This window comes from Gekko japonicus, unplaced genomic scaffold (genome assembly GCF_001447785.1).
Source record: "Gekko japonicus isolate JY-2015 unplaced genomic scaffold, Gekko_japonicus_V1.1 scaffold2759, whole genome shotgun sequence".
In the NCBI taxonomy this organism is placed as follows: Eukaryota; Metazoa; Chordata; class Lepidosauria; order Squamata; family Gekkonidae; genus Gekko; species Gekko japonicus.
Genome location: NW_015162035.1, coordinates 192261 through 212461, shown reverse-complemented (window position 1 = coordinate 212461; position 20201 = coordinate 192261). Strand labels below are relative to the sequence as shown.

The 20201-nt window shown below is 48.6% G+C and overlaps 1 protein-coding gene across 3 annotated transcripts in view; it reads right to left on the bottom strand.

Annotated features, from left to right (window-relative positions):
• Positions 1-20201, bottom strand: part of SMYD1 (SET and MYND domain containing 1) — a 68291-nt gene that overhangs the window by 9626 nt on the left and 38464 nt on the right. For all 3 annotated transcript variants that reach the window (XM_015405563.1, XM_015405564.1, XM_015405565.1), the window contains 2 exons: positions 11631-11823; positions 4734-4826 (listed from right to left, as the gene is read on the bottom strand). In XM_015405563.1, the coding sequence (XP_015261049.1) occupies positions 4734-4826; positions 11631-11823 (286 nt within the window). The remainder of the gene's footprint in view (positions 1-4733; positions 4827-11630; positions 11824-20201) is intronic.

Sequence of the window (20201 nt, the reverse complement as noted above, 5' to 3'; positions counted from 1 at the left end):
GCTGAGCTGCGGGCCTGTTTTGGGGTTTTTTGGCCCCCCGAAGGGGATTTTTTAATTGCATTTTCTAAAACTAAACACTACATGAAAGAATAGGAAAGGGACTACACACTATAAGATAAAGTAAAGAAACCTCTAAAAACCCAAGAGTGGGTGTCATACAAATTGCTTTAACAAGATTACAAGCTTGTATAGCTAAATATTCATATAAATTCATTGAACATGTTCATCATCTTTCAAACTTCTGCTCCAACTTAAACATCGTCTACTATGACTTCTTAAAGAATCTAGGAAATCTTATTTTAAATATTCTTTAAACTTTAGGGTTATAATAACAAATCATTTTTATCTTTTGGCTTCCTCAATCTATAGCCTCTTTTTGGGGCTGCAGCCACCAAATTTGAGTCTGATTCTTCACCAGAAGATGGCTCTACTCCATCTCCATCTTCCTTCTCAGGACTGGCTTTATCTTCTTCTTCTTTCTCATCTGTTGGACAGCTATGCAGGCGCAGGAATTCACTTGCTTTTTCCAGAGTGTCAATTTTTTCTTTTCCATTTGCATACTTAAAGATGACCCCTTCGGGAATAATCCATCTGTAGACAACTTGTTTCTTTTGTAGGAATGCAACCAAGTCTTTATATTTGCGCCTTTTCTTCCTTATTTCAAATGGTATGTCCTTTAGCACCTTAATCTCTTTGCCCTTGATTTTCAGGGTAGCTCCATTGGCTGCTTTAAGAATTTTATCTCTGATATTTCTTCTGGAGAATCTCACAATCACTTCTCCTGGTAGATTATTATTCCTTATGAATTCTGTATATGATCTATAGACCATATCAATGTCATTTTGTAAAGTATCCACTTCAATTTCTGCCATTTGCTCCAATGCTTCACACATTAACTTAGTGAAATTTTCCCCTTTTACCTCAGGAATTCCCTGGAATCTTAGGACATAGGTTGCCTTTTCCATTTGTGGCTGTAACAGTTGAGACTCGACTATTTGTCGTTTCTTCTCCATTGTCTGCATTTGTTTTCGCAGCTTTTTGGTGTTGGTGTCTACTTTTTAAAGTTGCAAGCCCGTTTGATCGATATTTTTGACAGTCTCGTTGATTTGAGCTTGCTGTGTATCCAGCTTTCTATTTATTTGTCACTTGTTCCAGTAGAGGGCGCAGTGCCTCACTTAGTATCCTTTGAAGGTCTGCATTTGTGTCCTGTCTGGGCACAACACTCGCTGGGCTGGCACTTCTGGTGAGCTTAGCTTTCGTTATCTTCTCCTTCTCATCTTTCTTCACGGAAGGCGCCATTTTTGAGGAATTGTTTACTTTTTATCAAAAGTTATCAGTCCCTGAAGTTCTCAATTGCGCTTGGTAAGTTCTTAGAAATCTTTTAATTCAGTCTGTTTCGCTTTAAAAGCCTCCCCCCCCCCTGCTTTTACGATTGGGTTCGCTTTCAGTTTGTCTTATCCGACGGGAGTCCTCTCCCCCCCCCTTGCTTCCTGCGGGGCGGCTTTTGGCTCCTTTCGATGTTCTCACTTCACCTTAACTCACAGTTCAATGGCTATACGATTTCCAGTCGCTTAAGTTGCAAGACCGCTAGATCACCCGGTGCTTCTAGTTCCATCTGGAAACTCCATAGTAGGACCATCGGGGCATGGATGCCCCCCCCCCACCAGCTTTGTTGCCGGAGGAAATGCTGTCTAGCGCCCCATGGCTTGGAACCCTTTGCAAGGATTCCGTGGGGAGTGCGGACAATCACACCCCCTCCTAGCCACGGGTTCTGGCGATCATCTCCTGGAGGTCCAGTAGAGCGACCGCCATGGCAAGTGCCAATACCGGAAGCCAAGCTGCAGGCCTGTTGAAGCTGCAGACCTTTTCCTGTGCTCTGCCGTCTCTTCCCCTTGAGGCCGCACTCGCCAGCTCCTTGCTCTTTGCCGTGGCTCCAGACGCCAGATAGATCCCTCTTCGGGGGCCTCACGGCTGTTGACGTGCTCTCCCGGGTAGGCGGGGTGGCTTTGGGGAGTTCAGGGGTGTGTGTCGGTCTTGCTCCAGGACCAGGAAACTGGGACACTCCTCTTCCTCCTCCTCCTCCTCTTCTTCCTCTCCTTCTCCTCCTCCTGCTGCTGTGGTGCATGTGCTGCTCTGGAATGCCTTTGCTGTGCAGTCTGGTAAAGAGCAGGGGGGATGGGAGTTGTTGTCTATGATGATCTGTGGAGTGGATTGTGTCCTGGCTCATTAGGCCTTGCCAGGGAGAGACAGAGGGTGTGGTGAAGAGGAAGATAAGGGACACTTGACTTGGGGCCTTAAAGGCCTAATCAAGATTTTTGTTTAGATTCGCTTGGGGGGGGGGGCGGATGGAAAAACAAGCTGGGAGCTATACGCAACAAGCAGCATCCTGCTTGTTTCCCCTGCCTGGTGGATGGTGACTTCTGCATGCCCATCTGTCCGTCTCTTCACTTCTCCAGGTGACTGACGTAGTTTTAGGAGTGTGCCTGGGACTCTTGCAGGAGTGTGTCCTTCTCTGCAGGGCTCGTGGAGATGCAGCTGTGTCTCAGGGTTCAGCCATAGCTATATACAAACACTATGCGGTGTGTTTTGGATGAGACCCAGAGGCCTACAGGTAAGTGAAGCCATCAGTACCTTTGATATGCCCGTCATCTGGTGTCCAGAAAGACAATCCTTCTCCCGTGGACATGGAGGCAGGCTGAGTCTTCAGGGTCTTCTCTGATAAATAAGCGCTCCATCTGTCTCAAGTCTTTGTTGAGCCCCCAGGGCTGTGTAAGGTACAAACCACATATTCTTGACAGGTAATACTGCTGTCGGGGGAGGGGCATGGCCATAGGAGGCTCCTCTATGGAGTTAAGGCCATGACTTTGGGGAAGAGCTGCTTGAACCTCAGGAGGGAAAAGAATACAGGTATGTGTACTGCACCTGTGCTTTTCTCTTCCCAGGGAGGCCGTTTGTGATTGAGAAAATGTCATGGGGAAAGGAGTACTGCACACCCAGAGCCCCCACCTGCCTCGCCCACACCCTCCTATTCGCATTGGGGGGGGATCTGATTCAGAGCCCCCACAGCCAGTGCCCAGGCCATGCCCCAAAGCCTGGGGGGAGGAATGGCCTAAAGGTAGGTTTGCCAGGTCCCAATTTCTCCCTGGTGGGGGGATTTGGGGGGCATGCTGGGGGGAAGGGCCATCCCCGACACAATGGTGTCACGCAGTGTTCGCCACTTGCAGGGCCTGCTCTGAAAAGAGTCTACATATGGGCACCGTGAATTCATGGCTTGCAGGGCAGCCATGCACGGTGCCTGCTCTTTTCAAGTGCGGCTGCAGATGACTTTGACGGCACATTGTATTATATGCAAACAAGATGACAGCCAGTGATGCATGTGAATTACTGCATCAAAATATCTGTGCTGTAGCCATCTTGAGTATGCTGTTCAAGTGTATATCTGTAAGCTGCAAACCTACTTTAGATTCACTGACATTCACTACAGAAATCTCATGCTCAGAGTTCTGAGCCTAGGACCCAGGACTGGGCATTGCGAGCTTTTCTACGTAAGTTGCTTCATGTCAAGAACATGCGAAGACACCATGACAGAGACTGAGGGCTATTTGTTTGTCTACAAATTTAGTCTACCTCAGTGGTCAGTATCAGCCTACTATCTGGGAAGCCTAAGTTCAAAATCCCCAAAGGCAATGTGCTGGGTGAACTTGGTCTGGACACACACTAACCCACCTCACTGGCTTGTTGTTATTCCTCATCTAAATGGTTCACATGGCTTTCCTACTGAGAAAGACTGGATTATGAGGGCATGAATACAGTGGAAAGGGGGAGGGAACCCAGTTGCACCCAGGAGAGCCACAGCCTAACAAGCCCAACAAAACACACACACTGCAGCAAGGCACACAAAAGCTCATACCTTGGATAAAACTTTGTTGGACTTTAGGGGGTGCCACCTGATTGATGACATTTTAGTCAATTATGATATTTAGTTGATAAGCAATAACATCTGCTTAACCAATAACATTTGCATTACTTGGCATAAGCATAAAAACAATTACTCTGAAGATATAATTAATTACTTGGTGATTAACCCATTACATCTTGCAGACCTAATTTGTAGCCCAGAAGGCTCTGTGGGAAATGGCGTTGACCTGGCTCCCTGCTGCGAGTGGGTCATGACCACAGCCCTGCTTAGGGTTGCCAACCTCCAGGTGGTACCTGGAGCTCTCCCACTATTACAACAGATTTTCAGATGACCCAGATCAGATCCTCTGGAGGAAATGACTCCTTAGGAGGATGGACTCTGTGGCACTATACCCACTGAGGTCCCTCCTCGCCAGGCTCCATCACCCAAAATCTCCAGATGTTTTCCAACCCAGACCTGACAACCCTACTGCTGGAGTTTCCAGGGGATGGGGGGAGGGGGAGTATACCCAATCTCTCTGGCACCTTGAGGCTAAAAGTTCAAACATTGCCTCCAGCTGTGAATATAATAATATCTTCTTATAATGGTATTTAATGGTGACCAAAATCTGCCACCTGAGGCAGAGTCGTCCATTTCTCTTTATTGCTGTCCTCAGTCAGCAGGGAGCTTCAGGGGACCGAGTGGAGGGTGGAGCCAACACGGCTTCCATATGCCACACACACACACACCACATAAAATGACACGATTGAGAGATGAGACGAGAACCCTTAGTCCTGGCCCATCTCAAACTTTCAGAAGAAGGCCTTTGACTTACTTCATGGTAAACCCCCTCTGACCGAGCTTTATCAATCTTCTCTAGGGTGTCCTTGGAGTACTGGATAATCTCTTTCACTGTTTCCTGGGAAGGCTGAAAAAGACAAAAGGGTACCGTTGAAGCACGCATGCACATCTTTTGCCCGCCAGATTCCACAGAGAGGACCCAGCTGGCAAACCTAGTTATCTCCTTGTTGCATTTAGTAGTAAAACACCAGGGGAAACTGTCAGCTATGCTGCAATGGGGGTGGGGAGGTCGGTTGTCTTCTAATTGCCAGTGCATTCCTTCTGTGCTTCTTTGCTGCTGTAACGCTTATCTACAAGTTCTGTTGATGTCTGGGTTTCTCGGGAACCGTGGGAGAGAGTTTGGTTCCCAGCTTCAGCGCTAAACGGCCGAAGCTCTTTCTCCCGCATGTGGGAGGGTGCCTAATTGGCCAGGGCAGTGGGGGGGTGCATACGAATACCCTATATCCTTTTATGCCCCAGGGGCAGCCGCCATTCTTAACAGTGCCTATGTTAATGCATCTATAGCTCTTCAATAAAGTATTACCTTTCCTGGTAAGCGTGTACTACGTTGTTGGCTGTGGGTTCTGGCAGAAACAGGATCATGTCCAACAGTAGTGGGATCAAGGCCATTTCTCAGTGAGAACACAATTCAGTTCACCTCCCAGCTACAGCCAGAGTTTGTGTGCCGAGTTTACCCAAACGTGCTCTGTGTGGCCTTCAAGTCTTATGCTATAATTTCCTTTTTTATATATATATGAAGCCAGTGGCAGCTAGTACCCAGTGCGGGTGGGCAGGAGAGGGGGCAGGGCAGCAAACAGGGCAAAGCCAGAACCACATGGTGGGTGGAGACAGAGCAAACCAGCTCTGACTCCGTCCCTCTTATGTATCGCGATGGAACCGTACTTGCGAAAGGGCTCACTAGCGAACATGCGAAATAGCGTAGCTTGGAGCACATCACAGTAGAAGGCTTGGATCCTAGAATGAAACAATAGATTGATCCGGATCCTAGTAGTAACCAATTGGTAAACAATACTCTGTAAATAGCCTATCATGGGATGTGGGGTGTGGGTGTTGGGTGTGAGGTGTTCCATGAATATAAGCAGGGCTCTGACCCTGCAAGTTTGTCTTAGTTTTGGAGCTGAAACCACTTAATAATCATGAGCTAATCACTCTACGTGTCTGAACCCAGTATATATCAGTCCCCATCCTTGATCTTTGCAAAGAGCAATTCCCCCCCCCCCTGAGTTCACTGTAACATGAGAATGGGGCAAATGAACACTCATGCACAATAATCTGTTTCTTGACAGATAACATCTAAATGAGCTTAAGAAGAATCTCTTGCCTTGGTTCAATAGGCTCATCTGTTGCCATACTTGATTCTCTTAAGGGGAAAATGGTGTGGCTTCCAGCACCCCTATCCAGACCTGGCCCACCCACCACTAGGTCATACCACCCAGTTAGGGTTCTGCTGGATTTCTTTTCTGTGCTTAATAGTAATAAGCTTGATTAATAAAAAGCTGCAGACTGCAATTCTGTGCACATGTACCTGAGAACAAAACCTGCTGGACTTAGTTTACTTTCAGGTAAATCAGCGTGGGACTCTTCTGGACCTGTGCAACCTTATGCAGAGTTACTCCAGTCTAAACACACTAAATTCAGTGTATGCAGACTGAAGCAACTCTGCTCAGGGATACACTGTAAGAACCCTGTTAAATACTGGGTACTGGACGCATTGCAGTGATCAGCTCTGGTTTATTCAGAGATTTCAGCAAACTACAAGACAAGCTATAAAGCCTGCAAACACCATATCCAACACACACACACTCCCAGTGATAGGCTATTTACATTACACCACTATTGGTTAGTTCCTGGATCCAGGCGAACTATTGTTCTAGAGAAGTAAACTCAACCCTTTCTAGGTACAGCTCGAGGAATGGCTTTAGGCTTAGTGCATAACACCCCTCCCTCCTAAGTTCAAAAGCTCCTTAACAAAGTCTCTTAAGTAGGCTGGTTTGCATCATTCACGGGTTGAACGTCGCGGTTCTATCAGAGGGGTCTCTGGACTTGGGTCTGATGTTGCTGACGTGGTGCTGGGAGACGGTAGCAGTGTTGGCAGGACGTCTGGGCAGTCCGTGGCCGTTTGTTCAGGTGCTGTGCCCGCTGGTCCATTTGACTGCTTGCTGCCCTCTGGAAGCTCCCTCACGGGCTCTGGTTCCTGTGGCCATGTCAACTCCATGTTGCAGTCTTCCAAGACCACTGATGGCAACTCTGGTTCAGTGGGGAGGAGACGGTGGCGGAGCTGGTCTATGTGCCTATGAAGGACCTGACCGTCGTCGGTAGACACCTCATAGGACAGGGGTCCAGTAACTCAGATGACCTTGGCAGGAATCCTGGCAGGACCGCTGGAAAAGTTCCTCATGTAGACGGAGTCACCAGGGGAAAATCCTCTGGGCGCCTCTTGGCTCTCTGGAGATGGGTGGTGCTCCGGGGCTCGATCGGGGTGCAGCCTGTCCAGTCAGGTGGTTAGGCATCTGCCTATGAGGAGTTCCGCAGGGCTGCGGCCACTGGTGTTGCTTGAGGTCACTCAGTGGCCAAAAAGGGAAGCCGTGAGTTTATGGTCCCAGTCTCCGTGGACGATCCGCCAGAGGGACTCCTTCGTGGTTTGCACCAACGTCTCCCACCTGCCCATTGGTGGCCAGGTGAAAGGGAGTGGAGCGGATGTACCTGATGTGGTAGTGGCCCATGAATTCCTGGAACTCCCTCAAAGTGAAGGCTGTTCTATTGTCCGCCACAACTGTGTCGGGTAGGCCGTGTGTGTGCTGAAAATCTGTCGGAGGGCCCAGATTGCTGCCTTGGTGGAGGTGGAGGTGACTGGCACCACTTCCAACCATACCAAAATGAAGAGTATTTGCCATTGGAAAGGGCCAGCAAAGTCCAGGTGTAGCCGGGACCGAGGTTTGTGGGTGGATGCCCACTGCTGCACTGGTGCCCTGGGAGCTTCCAGTTGGGTTTCTTGACAGACATAAGAACATAAGAGACGCCAGTGTTGGATCAGGCCAAAGGCCCATCCCGTCCAACACTCTGTGTCACATAGTGGCCAGAAATACCAGTGCCATCAGGAGGTCCACCAGTGGGGCCAGGACATTAGAAGCCCTCCCACTGTTGACCCCCCCCCCAAGCACCAAGAAGACAGAGCATCACTTGCCCCAGAGCCCCTAGCTATACCTTGTGGCTAATAGCCACTGATGGACCTCTGCTCCATATGCTTATCTAATTCCCTTTTGAAGCCGTCCATGCTTGTAGCCGCCACCACTTCCTGTGGCAGTGAATTCCATGTGTTAATCACTCTTTGGGTGAAGAAGTACTTCCTTTTATCCGTTCTAACCCGACCGCTCAGCAATTTCATGGAGTGCCCACGGGTTCTTGTATTGTGAGAAAGGGAGAAAAGTACCTCTTTCTTTACCTGCTCTTTCCCATGCATAATCTTATAAACCTCGATCATGTCACCCCTCAGTCGTCTTTTCTCCAAGCTAAAGAGCCCTAAGCGCTTTAACCTTTCCTCATAGGGAAAGTGTTCCAACCCTTTTATCATTCGAGTTGCCCTTTTCTGCACTTTTTCCAAAGCTATAATATCCTTTTTAAGGTGTGGTGCCCAGAACTGCACACAGTATTCCAAATGAGGTCTCACCATTGATTTATATAGGGGCATTATTATATTGGCTGATCTGTTTTCAATACCCTTCCTAATAATCCCCAGCATAGCATTGGCCTTCTTTATTGCAGTCACACACTGTCTCGACATTTTCAGTGAGTTATCCACTACAACTCCAAGATCTCTCTCTTGCTCAGTCTCTGCCAGTTCAGACCCCATCAATGTGTATTTATATTTAGGATTTTTGGCTCCAATGTGCATCACCTTGCATTTGGCCACATTGAACCCCATCTGCCATGTTGACGCCCACTCACCCATCCTTGACAGATCCCTTTGGAGTGCCTCACAATCCTCACTGGTTTTCACCACCCTGAACAACTTCGTATCATCCGCAAATTTAGCCACTTCACTGCTTACTCCCAACTCCAAATTTTAATGAACAAGTTAAAAAGCAGTGGACCAAGTACTGATCCCTGCGGTACCCCACTGCTTACCACCCTCCACTGAGAAGATTGTCCATTTATACTCACTCTCTGTTTTCTATTAATTAGCCAGTTTTTGATCCATAAAAGGACTTGTCTTTCTATCCCATGATTTTTGAGCTTACTTAGGAGCCTTTGATGAGGAACTTTATCAAAAGCTTTCTGGAAGTCAAGGTAAATAATATCTATTGGATCCCCCTTGTCCACATGTTTGTTCACCCCCTCAAAGAACACTAACAGGTTAGTGAGACAAGATCTTCCCTTACAGAAGTCTGCCTCAATAGGTTTTGTTCATCTATGTGCCTACTAATTCTTTCCTTAATAATGGTTTCCACCAATTTACCCAGTATCGACGTCAGACTGACTGGCCTGTAATTTCCCGGTTCTCCTCTGGCAGCGCTTGACACAGGCCTCTATTTCACTGTCCATGCCTGGCCACCACACGTAACTGTCGGCCAGCGCTTTCATCCGCACAATTCTGGGATGCATCTCGTGCAGAGCTGATAGCACTTGCTGGCGTAAAGGAGCGGGCACCAACACCCAGCTCCCCCACAGTAGGCAACCCTTGTGAGCTGATAACTCGTCCCGGCGGGTGTCCTCTCAGTTCATACCAGGCAGCCATTGAACACAACTTATCTGGGAGACTGTTATGTATTGGGAGTGAACCATTCCAGGTATGTCACATCCAGGGGTTATTTGGGGCTGGAGCACAAGCCCCGCCCCAAGCTCCCCGCCCTGCGTGCCGCAGTAGCAGTGCAATCTCCCATTATATGCTATGGCACCATAGAATAAAATGGGAAGATCGCGCCACCGCTGCGGTGCGACTCCAGATAGAAGGGGTTTAAAGTCCCAATATATTCTATGGGGCCCCTGCAGTGCAACTCCAGAGAGAAGGGGCTTAAAGTTTAAACCCTTTCTCTTCTTCCCATTATATCCTATAATATTATATTCTCTCTGCGGTGCGACTCCAGAGGGAAGAGGTTTAAACTTTAAACCCCTTCTTTCTTCACCTCCCCCCCCACCCCACCTTGGCAGGCCAACTGGGGAAGCAAAAAAGGGGGGAGGCATCTTTAAAAGCCTCCCCTCCCCGTCCCTTCCCCAGCCGGCCTGCCAAGGTGGGGTGGGGGTGGGGGGAGTGAAGAGAGAAGGGGTTTAAAGTTTAAACCCCTTCTCTCTTCGATCCCCCCCACCAGTCTGGGGAAGGTAAGGGGAGGCTTTTGAAGATGCCTCCCCCCTTTTGCTTCCCCTTCAGACATCACTTCTGGTGATGTCAGGGGGTGTGGCATATGCTAACAGGCTATTAGGCTCATAGCCTATTAGGTATGCTAATGAGCTCCTGCAGCTCTTTTTCTACGAAATGACCCCTGATCACATCAGAGACTGGCTGAGCATGGAGCACAAGAACAATAGCCTACCAGGACTCTGGAATTAACCAATCAAGTAATAAATAGCCTATCATTGGGAGTGGGGTGTGTTTGGGTGTGGCAATTGCAGGCTATTTAACAGAGCTGAGGCTCTGGGGTCTTGTCTCGCTCTTGCTGAAATCACGAATAAAGTTGAACTGATCACTAGACCAGTGTTCCCTCCAAGCTGAGTTAGTGTGAGCTAGCTCACAGTTTTTTAGCCATCAGCTCACACATTTTTGTCTTTGCTCAGGAAGGATGGCTCCAGAACAAACTAATTTATGCAGTAGCCAAATCGCTCGCTCACAAATTTAATGCCAGCAGCTCACAAAGTAGAATTTTGGCTCACAAGACTCCGCAGCTTAGAGGGTACATTGCACTAGACTCGGGCCTGCTTATCCTTGGAACCCACCATTTCACAGAGACCCTCTATGGGAATTGGCTGTGCCCTGTAGAACATGCCCCTAATGCCCTGCAAGGCTCAGCAGGTGCATCTCCGTGGGGAAAGATGCCTGAAGGTGTAGCGCAGGGGCTCCAGACCTCTGGGCCGTTCCAGAGGGCAGCCTTGTTGGTCTGCAGGATGCAGAATTTAACCTTTGCCCAAAATGAGCCGTGACTCTCCTGGTGCATCCCTAAACAGAGTTATGCCCTTCGAAAACCGCTGAAGTCAATTATGCATGGGACAGAGAAGGCTGAGGGGGAAAGTGCTTTTCTTCCTTTCTCACAATACAAGAACTCGTGGCCACTCCATGAAATGGCTGTGCAGTAAGCTCAGAACAGAAGGAAGTCCTTCTTCACCCAAACAGTCATTAACACGTGGAATTCACTGCCCCAGGGAGCGGTGGCAGCTACAAGCATGGACAGCTTCTAGAGGGGACTGGATAGACATATGGAGCAGAGGTCCATCGGTGGCCCCTATGAGCCACAAGGGATAGGGGGAACACTCTGTCTGGGGCAGGTATGCCCTGTCTTCTTGGTGCTTGGGGGGCTCAACAGTGGGAGGGCTTCTGACCCCGCTGGTGGCCCTCCTGGTGGCACCTGGTATTTCTGGCCACTGTGTGACCCAGAGGAGTGTTGGGCTGGAGGGGCCACGAGCCTGATCCCGCGTTGGCTTCTCCTCTTATGTTCTCAAGAGCCAGGTTTGAGTCCGGCAGCACCTGGGAGGCCAGGGGGATTTGGGGTGGGTGGGCGTGAACTTCCGAGAGCCGCGGCTGCCTTCCTCAGGTGCCTCTCGGGGGCTTTGACGCGCAGCCACATGCTCAGAGGCCTCTCTGCATAGACTCGCCTACTTGTCTGTTCTCAGTTGAAAGCGGGAGGGCTGAGGTTTGCCTTCAGACCTGGGCTCTTGAACTCACCTTCTCCCCTCCCTCCTTCACAGCCAACATCAGGTCATCTTTGATTCCTTTCTGGCAGTGCTGGCAGGTGCAGTCAAAGTAGTACTGCTTCTTTAGCTGCTGCCTTCTGTCTTCACCGACATTGAGGAAGTCGACGTAGGACACTGTCAGTTCTTCCCCGGGGGAGATCTTTCCCAGGGCCCGTAGCTCTATCCTGGTTATTCAGACAACCAAAGAGAAAGCAATAAACAATGAAAACTGTCTGCCTTGTGTCAAAAGTTACATCCCTGTGGGATCTGTATCTATCCAGAAAGAGCTACTATCTAGAACTCTTGACTCTGTACCACGAATTCTGCAATCCTCTAAATTCTGCAAAAGGATAATGAATTCTGTCATTCTGTCAGTTCTGCAACAAGAAAAGTCCCGTTCTGCAACCTGTCTAATTACACGAGTGAAACAGATGTTTATGGTTTCTCTTACTTTGCGTAAGATGGGGTCCTTATGAAGCCGAGTCCATGCAACTTCCGATAAGAGTCCTCTGCTTCTGCAGAGCTGCAGCAAACAGACAGCCCTGCCTGGAGCACTCACTAGGCTTGCCAACTTCCTGGTGATGCCTGGAGATCTCCTGGAATTGCCGCTGGTCTCCAGACTACAGAGATCCGCTCCCCTGGAGAAAAGGGCGGCTTCGGAGGGCGGGGGCTGCCTGGCATGACCCCCACCTGAGGTCCCTCCCCCCAAAAAACCCCACCCTCCTCAGTCTCCACTGTTCCCCAAGGATCCCATAATCCCCCAACCTACAGCGGGCAGCCCTCCTGGCCCTCATGCCGCTCCCCTGGGACGACATCCACAGAGTGTGTCACTGCTCCTCCTCGCCGCTTCCCCTCTCTCGCCCACCACGCCACGCCCTCCTTGGGCAGAGAGAGAGCCCCTGTGGCCCGGCTGGGTCAGGATGCCGCACTGGGATCAGCTTCCGGGGGGGGGCTGGGTAGACCGTGTGGCAAATGGCTACACACCCTGGGCAGCCACTTTGGGGAGGAGACAAATGGCCGGCCGCTTGGGAAGCTTCTTCTTGAAAGCAGGTGCAGCCCTGGCTCCAGGGCCTCAGGGCCTTTGGGCAGCAGGCACATCTTTGGGGGGCAGGGGGGGCGGGATATGCCGGTTGTTACGGTGTGTCGTGCCTGAAGTCCTCCAAGGAGCTCAGAGCAGCTTGCATGTGGCTCTCAGGTGGCACTGGTGGATCTGAGGGCCCTCAGGCCCTTCCCTGAGGTCCAGAGTGTTCAGGGTGGTTGTGCTTCCAGGGATGTGCCGACCTCACTCGTAGGGCAGGACCAGAAGGGATGCCCTCACATTGCCGGTGCCACCCTAGCATTCAGCCGTATGCAGTCTGGACTGACTATGCCAGAGGTCTGCAGGGCGATGTCCCCTCCGGTCGTGTTGGGAGTGAGGCCAGTACACTGGGGCGCTGGTGATCACCCCTCCATTTTTCTCCTGTGGCCCAGCTGAGCAGTGGCGAGAAAGTCTGCTGGGAGTGGGGACACGGCAGCCCTGTGTCTAGAGCGCACAGGACGGTGGTTCTTTTTGAGGGGGAGCCGGGAGGCCTCCAGAGCCTTCCCTGGGCCAGTTCCATGGACTCCAAAGGGCCAGAACTAGGGCGGCTGTTCTCCCTGAGGGGAGAATCGCCTTCTGGTGGTTGTCTCTGCCCCTCCAAGTTCTGTGGTAGAGAACATACTTTATGTTATAGACGGTATCCCTTTCGATCCCTGACTTCTCTTATTAAAAAGGCCTCCTAAAGCCAGTGCTGAGAAAGGGGCCTTTGCATGAGATGTTGGGGGGACTCGGCCACTTCAAGAAGTCCTGCCTGGAAGGCTTCTGTTTCAAAAAAAGAACGCGTTTCTAATGACTGCCAAATGGAAATATTTCTATGTCTAGCACTTCATAGGTCACTGCAATGAACCGTGGGAAATCCCGCTCAAACCACCTCCTCTGTGGCCATTTCATTTAGATGTACTTAGGAGGTTTTGGAGGTGTTGATGTCAAACAAACCTGCATCATGTATTTTTAGCAGCGTTCCACCTAAGCAGGACATGTAGCAGGTAAAGCTACCGTTTGTATTCCTTGCTTTAGACTTAAATATCCCACTTTTCACTGGAAAGCTCAAGACAGCTTTTGTGATGAAATCCCAGCTTAGTTTCAAAAACACCATGGCTCTGGGTGCCTCGGAACCTTTCACTGAGTCCTAGGACAGTATGTGCATTTTCAAGATTATGTCAGTTTACAGGAAAAGGCTTACACACGTCTACCAGCAGAGACATAGTCCTCCTTCCTAGCCAACACCTTTCCTGGTGGGGCTTTGGCCCTGCACATTCTGATGGGCACTGGAGTCTTGATGGGCTGTGCAGATTTTTAAAAGCATTGCTTTGACAGTAGCTACTCTGCGACTGAAGGGAAGCTGTGGCAGGAGCCATTTTGTGGCTGGCTCAGCCTCCCGCTGCAGCCATTTTGTAGCAGCCACATCATGGCTTCTGTCCACCACAGTGTCAGAATTGTAAAGGTACCTGCAGGTTCAAAAGGGGGGGGGGCTGTTCAGGTAGAAAATATGGATCATTGGGGGTGGGGGCTGCTCCTTTACATGTAACACAGACCATATTCCCAATTAGGAAAAGAAATTAACAGACATCTGTGAAGATTCTTGGTGTCTACCATGCCACAATTTCTGTCCACAGGCACTGTTTCTGGTTTGCAGAACTGTGTAGCAAAGATTACCCCGGTCAATGCCACTTCAAACTGCCTGGAAAGGGCTGCTTAATACCCTCCCTTGTGGGACGAGGGGGACTTCCATGTCCAAACGCCTTGGCTGCAGTCCTCCGCCTTGATGCACTGGGGGGGGAGGGGGGAGCCCTCAGTCCTGCAGGCCGTCCCTCTAAGAGCAGAGTGTCACAGGCTCCCTTTGGAGCCATTCAGGTGTTCATTGGAGCCCCTGCATTACATGCAGAACAAAGTTTACAGCTCCTCTCCGCTTGGTTGGGCTGGAGCCTGGAGTCCAGTATGTGGGAGTCAAAATCCAAACCAAACATTTTACTCGTTTCCATATCTAACAATACAATGCAAAAAGGCAGAACCTTTTTGGGAGGCACACACATTCTTGCTGCTTAAAGGATCGCTGCCCAAGATGCTTGATTTTTTTTTCCAAACAAGACTTTAAATTAATAAAATGTTCATTTACAAAGAACAAACAAACAGAAAGTGCCTGCATGCAATTTTAAGCAGAGAAAACCAAATCTGACTAATTATTGCTGTTCTTTTTAGGGAGCAAACGCTGTGTTCTTTCCGCTTTTAAAATCAGAAGTGGAGCTGATGTTGTTTTTAGGAAACAGCTTGTTTTGAATATTTCCAAGGCACCCAGTTGTTCTTTTAATTTCAGTGACCATAGTATTTGTAAGCTAGTGCAGGTCAGAAACAGTGATACAGATTGCAGTCTCCCCTGGAATGACAGCTCATCTCCAGACAACGGAAGTTCTGGAGGATGGATATTCTATGGGATTGCACCCCACTTAGGGGGTCCCCCGTCCTCCCCAAGCTCCTTCCCCAAATCTCCAGGAGTTTCCCAATTTGGATCTGGCAACCCTCGCTGGTGGTCGGGGGGGGGGACCTGGCAACCCTATGGCTCCTGCACTTGAAAGGGCATGGGGGGGGGGGGAATAACAGCCCCTGATCCTGCAGGCCCAATCAGGATCGGGCCCTCTAACCGCAATTTTAAATGGCCTGAGTTCAGCTGTTAAAAAGCAGTGGTCCATGGTTAGAACCATGTGCCTACAGGAAATGCTTTGAATATTCTAAAGTATTGTTGTTGTTATGTTTCTACTGTTTTTCAGAGGGATAGTAATCAATACCAAAAGCCACAAAATAACTTGTATTAAGACCAACCAACAATGACACAAAACAGTATCTGAACTTTTGAGTTCTCCAGAGCTCTTTATAAGGCTAGATTATTTGACATGGGGAAAGACGTCTTTGTCTTCTCGGTACACTTAGTAAAACGCTGAGCGGGCAGGCAAAGTGAGAGTTGTTGGGGAGGCCTTGGCCTTCCAGAAGCAAGAAGCAGACATTTCGAAATGGATTGCCGCAGCATGGCTGGTGAGGGGGCTGAGGCAGTGACGTGCAAAGTCTGTGGCACGTTCATATTCTTACCTGAGGGTAACAGCAATTATATCTGCAGCAAATGTAAGTTGGTAGCCCTACTGGGGGAGAAGATACAGGGACTTGAGGCACACTTGTCCACACTCCAGTTTACAAGGGAAGGTGAAGAGTTCATAGACAGAATGCACGAAGCACTCCTGAGAGGGCAACGGGAGGAGAAGGGAGAGGTATCTCAGCAACTGGAGGAGCACCCCACACAGGAGGAGGGCACATGGAAGAATGTCACCCACAGGAGCAGGAAGATCAAGAGGCATTCTGAGCCTCTGTCACTAAGCAATCAGTTCCTGGATCTCCCCACAGATATTGATTTTGAAGTACTGGGACAAGGGCTCCTCCCCCAGCCTCCACAAAGCTTGAAGGAAATGTCTCAGACCCCTGTGGATGCAAGGACTCAAGTCTCTGCTCCCCAATATAGGAGAAGGTGTGTGTTGGTAATTGGGGATTCCCTACTGAGAGGGGTAGAGGCTAAAGTGTGCCAACAGGACTTGTCGTCTCGAGAGGTATGCTGTCTACCGGGTGCACGCATCCAGGATGTGACGGAAAGGGTAGGGAGACTCATCAAGCCCACAGATCATTATCCCTTCTTGCTCATCCATGTGGGAACAAATGATACCACCCAGCACAGCCCAGAACGTATTAAAAGAGACTATGTGGCTCTGAGTAAAAAGGTGAAGGAAATGGGAACACAGGTTGTATTCTTGTCAGTTCTTCCTGTCGAACACCGTGGCTTAGGAAGGGAAAGAAGAATACTGCAAATCAGTGACTGGCTATGTAGATGGTGTCATCAGGAAAAGCTTATGCTTTCGAGATGAAGCTCTTCTACCAGGAAATGGTTTGCACCTCATGAGGGAAGGAAAAAATGTATTTGGAAACAGCCTTGCAGACCTAATAAGGAGAGTTTAAAACTAAATCCTGTGGGGGAGCAAGACAAAAATGCAAAGCCCAGTATGATGCTAATAACTGGAGATAAGAACTCTAAAGTTTTGCGGGAAGTGGCACATATGCTAGATAACATTAATTCACATGTAAATACAGAAACAAAAACCTCAGGGTGCATAAAACATGGATTCCGATGTCTCTACACTAACGCGCAGAGTATGGGAAACAAGCAGGAGGAACTTGAAGTCCTAATACTGGAAGGGGACTATGACCTAATGGGCATTACTGAAACTGGGTGGGATGACACTCACAATTGGAATATTAGGACTGAGGGGTATAACTTACTGAAAAGGGACAGACAAATAAGGAAGGGTGGAGGACTTGCATTATATGTAAAGGAAGTATATAGTTGTGAGGAAATATGTGGATCTGAGCATGAAAGTCCAGTTGAGAGTCTCTGGGTAAAAATAAAAGGAGTAAGAAATAATACTGATATCATGGTGGGGGTCTGCTATAGACCACCAAGCCAGGCAGAGGATTTGGATGAGACACTCCTAGAACAGATTACAGAGTTCTCAAAGAGTGGTCATGGGAGATTTCAATTACCCGGATATCTGCTGGAAGACCAACTCTGCTAAAAATGAAGGGTCCAATAAATTCCTGACTTGTCTTGCTGACAACTTCATCTTTCAGAAAGTGGAGAGGGAAAGAAGAGGATCTGCTATCTTGGACTTTATTCTTACCAACAGGAAAGCTCTGGTTGAGGAGGTGAAAGTAGTGGGTACCCTGGGTAGTAGTAGTGACCATGTAATTTTGGAATTTACAGTCTTGGGGAAGATAAAAGCTGTACGTAGTCAACGTATAGATTGGACTTGAGGAAAGCAAATTTTGACAAACTTAAAGTTATGCTGGGTAGAATCCCATGGTCAGAAATACTTAAGGAGAAAAGATTTCAAGAGGGATGAGAGTTTTTTAAAAGCAAAATACTGACGGCACAATCACAAACGATTCCTATGAGAAGAGAAAATACGAGGAGCCTAAAGAAGCCAAGGTAGCTCCATAAACAGCCTTCTAAAGACTTGAGAAATAAAAAAGGCTCATTCAGAAAGTGGAAGGAGGGCCTTATAACCAAGGATGAATCTAGAAGCAGAAGAAGAAGGAGTCTCAGAGCGGCTGACAAACTCCTTTCCCTTCCCCTCCCCGCAACAGACACCTTGTGAGGTAGGTGGGGCTGAAAGAGCTCTGACAGAAACTGCTCTTTTTTTCAAGAACAGCTCTTATCAGAACTACGGCTTGCCCAAGGTCATCCAGCCAGGTCCAAGTGGAGGAGTGGGGAATCAAACCCGGTTCGCCCAGATTAGAGTCCGCGCACTTAACCACTACACCAAACTGGCTCTAAAACTGGATCTAAACAAATAACCAGTGCTTGTAGAGAGAGAGAGTTAGGAAAGCTAAAGCTCAGTATGAGCTTAGGTTAGCAAGAGATGCTAAAAACAATTAAAAAGGGTTCTTTTCTTATGTTCAAAGTAAGAAAAAGTGGATGGACATGGTAGGCCCATTGCGGGGACAGAAAAGTTAAATTTTAACAGATGATGAAGAGAGTGCAGAACTGCTCAATTCCTACTTTTCCTAAGTCTTCTCTTGCAAGAAAAACGGTGCTCAATATGGCAAGAACAGAACACATGATGAGGGAAGAGAGTTACAGCATAGGGGTGGTACATAAACACCAAGTTACTTTAAATGAAACGAAGTCCACGGGGGCCAGATGAACTGCATCCAAGGGTACTAAAAGAACTCACAGGTGTAATTTCTGAGACTCTGTCCATTATTTTTGAGAATTCTTGGAGAACAGATGAGCTGCCAGAAGATTGGAGGCAGGCAAATATTGTCCCCATCTTCAAGAAGGGGAAAAAAAGAGGATTGGGGTAACTACCAACCCATTAGCTTGACTTTGATACCTGGGAAAATCATAGAACAAATAATCAAACAGACAGTCCTTGAGCATTTAGAAAGGACAGCTGAGATTACTAAGAGCCAGCATGGGTTTCTCAAGAACAAGTCATGTTAGACTAACCTTATCTCTTTTTTTTTTTGAGAATGTTACTACCTTGCTGGATCAGGGGAATACTGTAGGCATAGTTTATCTTGATTTCAGTAAGGCTTTTGATAAGGTTCCGCATAATACTCTTGTTGACAAATTGGTAAAATGTGGTTTGGAGCCTATGACTGTTAGGTGGATCTGTAACTGGTTGACGGATTGCACCCAAAGAGTGCTTGTGAATACAGGATGATCTTTACAGGCTACAAAACTGGGCGAAAACAAATAAAATGAATTTAAGTGGAGATAAATGTAAATGTCTGCATTTAGGTAGGAAAAATCAAATGCATAATTATAGGATGGGGGAGACTTGTCTTGGCAGTAGTGTGGGCAAAAAGGATCTATGGGTCTTAGTAGACCATACACTGAACATGAGTCAGCAGTGTAATGTGGTAGCTAAAAAGGCAAATGCAATTCTAGGCTGTATCAACAGGGGTGGTCCTCTGCTTCTCGCCTGGTCAGTGTGGCCATTGCAGCAGCAGGCTGCAGCTTCTAGCTTCCCCCTTTGGCCAGCTTTCAGTTCTAGCAGCCAGGCGCCACAACCAGTGCTCAGAAGAACATGAGAGAAGCCAATGTTGGATCAGGCTAATGGCCCATCCATTCCAACTCTCTGTGTCACACAGTGGCCAAAAATACCAGTTGTCCTCAGGAGCTCCAGCAGTGGGGCCAGAACTCCAGAAGGCCTCCCACTGTTGCCCCCCCAAGCACCACTGTTGCTCCCCCTAAACTGTGGCATCTTGTGAGCAAAAATTCTACTTTGTGAGCTCCTGGCATTAAAGTCATGAGCGAACGATTTGGCTACTGCATAAACTAGATTGCTCTGGAGCCCTCCTTCCTGAGCTAAGACAAAAATGTGTGAGCCGGAGACTAAAAAACTGTGAACTAACTCACACTAACTCGGCTCAGAGGGAACACTGTTCCTCAGTGGAACAGGCTTTCTCAGGAGGTGGTGGGCTTTCCTTCTTTGGAGATTTTCAGACAACGAAGAGCAACGAAGATGGTGAAAGCCTTCGACAACATATTGGCCTGGAGAAAAATTGTTCTGTAAGCCGCACTGAGCCGGCCTCGGCCAGGAGGGTGGGATACATATTAAATAAATCAAATCAAATCAGAGGCTAGATGGCCATCTGACTGCAATGCTGATTGTGTGAACTGAGGCAGATAATGAGAGGGAGGGCAGGAAGGGCTGCCTCAGTGCTTAGTTCTTGTGGCCCTTTCTTACATGCCCAGGGGAATGCTGATTGCCAGTCTGGGGTCAGGAAGCAGTTTTCCTCCAGGCCAATGTGTTGTCGAGGGCTTTTACGGCCGGAGGTCATTAGTTGTTGTAGTTTTTCTGGGCTGTATGGCTGTGGTCTTGGCATTGTAGGACCTGATGTTTCGCCAGCAGCTGTGACTGGCATCCTCAGAGGTATAACACA